The sequence below is a fragment of the Pygoscelis adeliae genome, unplaced genomic scaffold (assembly GCF_000699105.1).
Source record: "Pygoscelis adeliae isolate BGI_AS28 unplaced genomic scaffold, ASM69910v1 Scaffold168, whole genome shotgun sequence".
Taxonomy (NCBI): domain Eukaryota; kingdom Metazoa; phylum Chordata; class Aves; order Sphenisciformes; family Spheniscidae; genus Pygoscelis; species Pygoscelis adeliae.
The window spans coordinates 208,510-217,410 of NW_008825566.1; the positions used below are offsets into that span (position 1 = coordinate 208,510).

The 8,901-nt window shown below is 38.1% G+C and overlaps 1 protein-coding gene across 1 annotated transcript in view; it reads left to right on the forward strand.

The window, feature by feature from the left end:
* NBAS (neuroblastoma amplified sequence) overlaps positions 1–7,226 on the forward strand; it is a 209,704-nt gene extending 202,478 nt beyond the window's left edge. The window contains exon 51 of the mRNA XM_009332472.1: positions 6,323–7,226. Within this exon, the coding sequence (XP_009330747.1) occupies positions 6,323–6,598 (276 nt within the window). The 3' untranslated portion in view covers positions 6,599–7,226. The remainder of the gene's footprint in view (positions 1–6,322) is intronic.
* The last annotated feature ends 1,675 nt before the right edge of the window (positions 7,227–8,901 follow it).

Consider the following 8,901-nt stretch of genomic DNA (forward strand, 5'->3'; position numbering starts at 1 on the left):
AAAGAGTGGATACATGGATACAGAGTGCAAGTGGGTCCTCAGTTCTGTATGTGTTGAGGGGAACCTTGCTGAGATGTGGTTTTCCATCCATAGATACAGATCCATTTATAAATTCCGCATTAAAGAGACATTTGATAAAATGCACAAGCCCTGTTTGAAGCAGAGTGCTGTAGCACTGCTTCAGTGGAAATTCTGAGTGCATCTCTTGCAATTCTGTTTCTATTCTGTCTCGCTTTCTAGATGAATATGCATGTATCTAGCAGGGAAAGGTATTGATCATCACAGTCTAAAGGAGTGAGCTAGTCATCAGAGATACCACTTGAATGCCTACATCCTGAAAGTAGATTTCAGCCTATACCTAAATATGTATGTAAGTCGAGAAAAAAAAAGTCAGGATTTCCTCTCCTTAGCATAATTATCCCCGCTAATTCTTTTAGTTGTATACGTGCACATTGTGTATGGGCACCACACTAAATCTGCACTGTCAAATCCTACTGAAGGAGAGATGAATATGAAAAAGTATTCTCCCATTTAAGCCTTCCAGAAGTAACAGGTTTTACACTAATGAAAAATTTAGCACCCTCAACATGGAAGTCTAGATAGGCATAATGGCTTTTCTCCATTGTATATACTCAGAGTTTGTTGTCACCGTGGTTTATAGTGTATTCACATGTTCACACGATATGGAAAGTAGTTGTGTATTCATTTGTGCAGAAGATACCTGCACCTCTGAGACTTGCTTAAACTGCAGTCAGGTGCATCCCGTATCACTGGAACAGTGTTTCTGGGATCAGCAATAAACTTTGCTGGAACCAGTGTTTGAAGACCTAGTTAGGACCTTGGGGTAGTAAGGGCTCTGCATATGCAGGCAGATCAGAAGTGACACATTAATAAGATCCTACCTCTGCTGTCCACCCAGAAGCAGCAGCTTTTTAAAACTGGGATGGTAAGGTTGCTTTTTAGTAATTATCTTAATCGGTTTTTAGTCTCTCGTTTACAAGTCTTGTCAAAAGAGTGATTTGAAAAAGAAAATATAATGCCATTTAGAGAGTCTGTTATTACTGTAGGATAATATTTGGTATGCATGCTAGAAGTATATACTTGCAGCCAATCTATACTAATTTAAACAACGTTTCAAATATGATTGAAATAATTGACAAACAAAAATAACCCTTAAGGTTGTTTTGAATTAATATTTTTAAAAGGTAAAATTTTGAGGATCAAAAGTCCATCTGGAACAGTATTCTGGCTCCAACGGAGGGAAGAATTACAAGTCTAGCCAAGAGTAAGAGTAGGGCAAATATATAGGCTCTTTTTCTGAGATACTGCTCTCCCAACTGCCAGTCATTTTCAGCTGTATGTATTTGTGTACTAAGTAACTGCTGGTGGTTTTCTTCCTCCATTTTGTCCAGTTTTTCTCCTTAAACTTGGATGAGCTTTTACATTCTGCAGTATGATTTGCCAAAGAGTTCAACAGTGTAAAAAGCAACTTTCCTTTTATTTACTCTGAATCTGATCCTACTAGAGTCATTTGATGCTTCATAATTCTTTTTTTATGACAGAATGTGTTTAATCAATCCCTGTATACTCTAATGATGTTGCTGTCTGCTCTATACCCTCTAAGCTGCCTTTTTTATAGATTGGGGAGTCCTAGTTTTGCTGAGTCATTTCTTGTACAGGAACCATATTATACTCTCTCTGGTGTATTTTTACTTTTAAGTATATGCTTTGTGTGTTTACCTTTATTTTTTTTAGTAATTTTTTGCTTTAATGCTTGTTACAGCTTATACACTGAGCAGCGATGCTTAAATAAAACTATGTTAATTAAGGTTTTGAAATATACATTAATTTATTAGAATAGAATAGACTATTTCAGTTGGAAGTGACCTACAATGATCATCTAGTCCAACTGCCTGACCACTTCAGGGCCGACCAAAAGTTAAAGCATGTTATTAAGGGCATTGTCCAAATGCCTCTTAAATACTGACAGGATTGGGGTATCGACCACCCCTCCAGGAAGCCTGTTCCAGTGTTTGACCACCCTCTCAGTAAAGAAATGCTTCCTAATGTCCAGTCTAAACTTCCCCTGGCGCAGCTTTGAACCATTCCCACGTGTCCTATCACTGGATACCAGCACCTCCCTCTCCACTTCCCCTCCTCAGGAAGCTGGAGAGAGCAATGAGGCCCCTCAGCCTCCTTTTCTCCAAACTAGACAAACCCAAAGTCCTTAGCCGCTCCTCACAGGACATTCCTTCCAGCCCTTTCACCAGCTTTGTTGCCCTCCTCTGGACCCATTCAAGGACCTTCACATCCTTCTTAAATTGTGGGGCCCAGAACGGCACACAGTACTCAAGGTGAGGCTGCACCAACACTAAATACAGTGGGATAATCACCTCTCTTGACCGGCTGGTTATACTGTGTTTGATGCACCCCAGGATGTGGTTTGCCCCCTTGGCTGCCAGGGCACACTGCTGACTCGTATTGAGCCTGCTGTCAGCCAGCACCCCCAGATCCCTTTCTGCAGGGCTGCTCTCCAGCCACTCCTCTCCCAATTTATGCTTGTGCCCAGCATTACTCCATCCTAGGTGCAGAATCCAGCATTTGGACTTGTTAAATTTCATCCTATTAATCGTAGCCCAATGCTCCAATGTATCTAGATCGCTCTGCAAGGCCTCTTGTCTCTCAAGAGAGTCAACAGCATCTCCCAGTTTGGTATCATCAGCAAACTTGGTAATGGTGCATTCAACTCCTGCATCGAGATTGTTGATAAATATATTGAACAGGATTGGCCCTAGAGTTGAGCCCTGAGGAACACCGCTGGTGACTGGTTGCAAGCCAGATGTAGCCCCATTATTGACAATCTGCGTAGGTGTTGCTAAGGAATTTGTGTGTGCTTTTGTTTTTATTTAAACTAATGACTGTTTCTCCGTATGCAATTGATACCCAAAATGTTGGCATGATCTGGAGTTGCAAAAATAGTTAATCTGTCTTTCTCAACTGCCTATTTTTATACAAATTTCTCATTAAACCTTCTGCTTCTGTGTTCTGCTTCTCCCACACCTGTTAGACTCTGCTTAGATTTAACAGAGTTGCAGAATAGATAGTGGCCCTAGCTGTGTGAAATGTGTTCACAGGGTCTAGTTGCCATCTTGTGTCTCCATCCAGTTGCCTGGAGACAATTACATTACAAAGGTTTCCTCTTTCTGACCAGGTCTTCAGACAGCCTTGAAGTCAGAAAATGAGAAATGTTAATCAATTTAAACCTACTGGACTATTTGAGCTTAAGGATGACACAACCAAGAGCCTTTTGTGTGCTCTTTTGTCCTGTGTAAAGGCACAATGATCTCATTTATGCATGAGTACAGACAGGTTGCTCTGCTTCTGTGTTGCGTGCGGGCATCTTCATCCCCATAGTATAGCTCAGATGTTTAATGGTTTTATGCTAGAAAGGGTCTTTTACTTTCAGACTTGTCTCTCCAATTTGTAGGTTTTGGGCATATGAAATCACACTAATCTATAGGACTTTTCATTAACTGAATAATAGCCTAAATACCTAATTTAAATCAAACCTCCCATCTGCTGATAATCTCATTAGTGTAATTACTGTTTGTGTTTTGTGAACACAAAACCAAACACTGAAGCCCTGTGTAAAGTTGCATCCTACATACAGGTCAAGAATAGAGCACAGGGAGCTCAGAGGTGGGGCAGGATATCCCTCCAGCCTCCCATTTCAGAAAGGATGAGAGCTGTTTGGATAATGGCTTAGTATGCTGCGTGGTATGCTACAAGATGCCAACACTACGAATTTTATTTAACAATCAACCTGTCTCCAACAGGAAAACATGTCAGTAATTAACATATGACAATTTAGAGGAATTATTAAATGATTAAAGACTTAAAGTGGGCAACTTAAAGATTGGACATCCCTACCCTTCTTAGAATTGTTTTGTAAACTGGACCTATAACTGCTACACACTATTGCATTAGCTTTGTAATCCATAAGAGGTTTATGTAATTAATTATGAAAATGATGAAAGACTTGGAGGAAATCAAGTTTATTTTTAAGGTTTCAATGGAAAGAAGAACACAAATATCTAAATGAAGTAATGGAAGAAGTAGCATGAGGGTGAAACAGCAGACTCTTCCTGGTTAACACGATAAAGCCATTCTGTTTTTCTGGAAAGCTTCTGAAGTTCCAAAGGAAGTGACAATAGTAAATTGAAAGCAATGATCATGTGTTATTAATAGTAAATTGAAAGTGGTAAAAGGAGGTATAACAGCTTTTCATGCTACAATATTTCACGTTTTGTCTTTTTCCTTTTTTAATTATGTTTTATGTTGTGTAGAGTGCATCTTTTCCAAAACAGTCCAACAAATTACTCTGTTGCTTATCACATGTATGCTTTCAGTCATCATGCTGACTTTTCAGCTCTTTCACAGAAGCGAAACTTATATTCATTAGTCTAAAACTATTTAGATACAATAAAGAACTTCCTTCTAAAAGAATTTGTTGTTACTTCAAAGGAAGTTCTTTCTCCTGAAGCTAGTTGCAAATTTCTCATCCACTTCAATGCAAGGAGCTACCTGGTAGTTCCTCATGAACTCTCTGTGTTCCTCTACATGCAAACGTAATACTGATTTCTCCAAATAAGATGCCAAACCTTGGGAGTCTTGCAATTCCATGCATTCAAGAGAAAATTATATACTTGTTCTGATTTATGCTTTGAGGATCCTGTTTCTGGGATGACTGCCTTTATAGGGAAACTGGAGAGAGTAATCTCCCACAGTAGATGGTCCATGTTAAATGGTGTGCATGATCTCTGACAGTGTATTTGTCTGAGCAGGTAAGATTTTTTTACCAGTACATTTGGTTTTCTGGACTAATAGATCATACTTCTGTTCAGTCTTTCTGGAAAAAAATAATAATTAAAAAAAACCCCACAACTACAAATTGACACTATTACATGTTACTGAGAAGTGGTTGTGGAAACTTCATGGGACAGAGAATTGGGTTATAAGCAAGAAGTGGCTGTTGCAGTGTGCTCATGGTGACAACACTGGGGCAAGGGGTGGATGCAGCCCACTGCACGTGAACATGAGGAAGCAAAGCTATGCACTGTTTTAGCTTGAACTAAAACAGAGAGACAAGGAAATTTTAAATACTGTCCTGAAAAGAATCAGGCTTAAAAGTTCTGTGATGCTAATTAGATTAAAAATTGCTTAATTTCAACTGTCAAGTGTCAGTGCCAAATCTCTCAGTATACAGTAGTTATATCCTGTGGTCCTGTGTAGCAGTTGAGTTGGTCTTCAAGGGTACAAAATCACTGGTACTTGCTGGTACACTGGTACCAACCATGTAAGATAGTACATCATTTTTACAGAAAATGAAACAGAGGCTAATCAGATAGATTTTTTTTTTTTTTTTTTTTTTTTTTTAAACCGAGAGGTTGTTTTGTAAATGTAACATAATTTGATTAGTTTATTTGTAACTTGATAAGATGCAGTCATTGAAAACTGACTATTGGCTACCCCTCCTTCGGCCCTTTTTTGGTTATATTGTATTTGTTTTATTGCACTTCTTGAAGTGGTAAGACACCTAAGCTGATTAAGACAACACTGTATTTCAAGAAACCCAGGAAAGACATGTCCAAATGAACTGAAATAGAATTTAAAGTATTATGTAGTGTTATTTGTAAAGCTATAGACAAGATTTTCAAAAGAATATCTGCTCTCATGTATCAAGTAACCACATTTTTCTGAGGAGTCCAGGGTGTCTCTCAGAAGTAGCAGCTCTGTTCTCCAAATCTTTTAAAATATAAGTTGTATTCTTCTGAAAATCTCATCCTTGCTGTGAGTGCTGAAACTCTGGAAAATCTGGTTGAGTCTGCAAATGTTGCATATCATATTAATATGTGGAATATAACATATTATATTAATATAAAGCGACCAAAATTTAATATACTCTGCTCTGACATTCCCCAGGGTGTCATTCTTGATACGGAGGTAAATGGTGTGGTCTGTTCTGTACTGGGGCTGAGAACCTGTGAAAAATCTATAAAGCTGTTCATGTAATCCTAGCCAGGTTGTTAAGCATCCTTATTCCTTAACTTCGTGCAGGTCAAATATTTTTATTAATGTGATAGAGACTGTTAAAGACATACCTTTACATGTTCTGACGTATGCAAAGTGTGTATCCCTGTTGTTAATCCATATAGAATACTCATCTCACTTTCAAGATCTGTGCAGTTAGAACAGTCATGACATGTTCTAGTTCATGGATATATCTGGTAATTAATTACTTTGGATTTTCCTTTCTTTTTAGGTTGATGATTCCATTTGTGATGCTGAAATACTTTCCTTGCTCCTCAATGCCAAGTTAGTGGTGAAGTGCGTATCTACTGCCTTCTATCCTCGTCTTATCGACCACTTACTGGCTAACCAGGGAGGAGGAGGCTGGGATGTAGAGGAAATAGCAAAACAACTTAAAGAAGCAGGGTTCTATGCAGAGGCTGGGTCCCTCTTGATGTCTCATCGAGGGACTCATCCTGCACTCAGGACTTTTACTACTGCCCTCCAGGCTATTCAGCATTGGATCTAAAAATGTTGGATTTATGCATTTGTCTGCCTTTTTGCTGGAGATCTTACACAAAAGGGAGAAATTGTTCTAGTGAAGTAACAAAGTTAGTTGTTGCTTATGTTTTGCAGAAAATACAAACAGCACACTTACAGTGAATTCCTATATACTTCTAATTGTTTAAAAAAATTGTTGGTGCAGACCATACCATTCTGTTATATGGCTAGCAAAGCATTGAATCTGATAATCCTTTTCAGATCAGAGAAAAGTGTTAAATGGTTACACTCCGTGACATATAAATGAAACATTAGTAAGCTGGCAGGTTATATACAATTTGTCTTAATTTCTGTAAGTAATTTACTCTTGTCACAATGTACAACTGATGTAAAAATATAATTATAAAGATATATGGAGCAAAAAAAAAAAAAAATCACAATGAAGAATAATTTCTGAGAATTTCAAAACCTTGAAATTTGGTATTGTGCAATGTTGTTACCACAGCTTTTGTTTGCAATAAGTAAAATATTTTGCATTTATCGTAGTCACTTTTTTCCTCCTTTTAGATAGATAAATATTTTCTTTCTTCAGCCACTTTTTCTCAAATTCCTGTCTCTCCTCAGTGATGTTTATTAATAAGGACAAGCTGAACTTCTCTGTGCTTGCAGACAGTTCTAGGCTTTGAGGTATTTTTCTCCACAGTTTGGGAAGCCCCATCTCAAATCCTAATCATTTTTGATACCTTTTGTGAATGCACTTTCAAAGTATTTTACTTATATTTTTTCTGAGTTCTGAAAAATTACATAGGAATGTTTATTTCCAAATGCCTTTCTGTCATAAAAAGGCAAAGTATTTCTGATTGTTTTCTGAGTTTTTTTCAACAAGGGGACTGTCTATTACACTGCATTACCAGAAGGTTTTGATGTTTCCATGTGTTCATAGGAATTTGTTTTTAAAATTAATCTCTAACTCTTTTGCCTAATCTTGTGTTCAGATCTAATTTTGATGTAATAATGTACAGAAACTTTACACACGATAGGATCCATAGGACAATACAGGTTGGAAGCAATCTCTACAGGCAATGTAATCTAACCTCCTCCTCAAGGCAGGGTTCCTTTATTGTTGGAGCAGGTTGCTCAGGGCTGTATTCAGTTGGGTCTTGAAAACCTCCAAGGATGGATGTCCCACTGCTTGGCTGTCCCCATGTTGAAAAGCTTTTTACGCATGTCCTCTTGTTTAAACCTGTCTCATTTCAGCTTCTTCCAGTTGTCTCTCATCCTCCCACCATGCACTCTGTGAAGAGCCTGGCTCCATCATCTTGATAACCTTCTTGTAGGTATTGGGTCCCCCATAGCCTTTCCTCCTCAAAACAAACAAAACCCAAAAGAAGAACACAAAAATAATTCTAGTGCAGTGACTGCAGTTTATAGGTGATTTAGCTGTCTGTACCATGCCTACGGTACAGAGACTGGTGATGGATTCCATTAACACTGGTAATATTCAGTCAAAATTTGGCAACAGAGGGATCCAGTTCAGGTGCGGTCGCTCTGTGCTTCAGTAATAACACTCTTACCTGAGCTTTCTGCTATTTGGGATAGCCAGCCCCTTCATTATGCAGTATAGTAACAAGCTGACTATCATTGAGACAGTAGTTTCTGAAAATCCTCCTTTTACCTAAATGTCAGCCTAAATCATAAAGAAGGAAGAAGAGTCGGTTAAAAGCTTGAAGTAGCTATTTCATTACAAATTTGTATTACTGAGTTCTTTCCTAGACTTCAGGGTTTAGAAACAGGTGATGACATCTGTGGAACCAAAATTGAGTCTTTATTAGCATCGTCTTTGACTTGAGACCTGCTTTGTTGTATCAGCTTTTACTGACTGTGAAAATTGTTCAGATGTTAGCCTTAGTTCCCACCTTACATAGGATTCTTAACAAGATTTTTAGCAATGCTTTAATTCTTCAGATTGTTAACTTACTTTTTGTACTTGCTGGTCCTAGCTGTCCATCAGTGTTTTACGGAAGGTTATCTTATCCATGTATCTGGCATACATATCAAATTCAAATTTATATCATTCAGCCATATTGCCTTAATTCTGTTCTCTTATGTTAGCAGTCCCAAAAGCCCTAGACTAGTAAAGCAAGGTATATTGGAATTGCAGAGAAAAGAAAGGAGAAATTTAAAAAAGGTAATGTAACTGGAAATCAGTAGATGTAGGCAAACCACAAGGTATACCTCCAGCAAGAAAACCTTGGATTGTTCTGTAGAAGATATTTCTGTACTTTACGATGGAGCATTTTGGTCTGTCTGCATGTATTGTTCTCAGGTTAG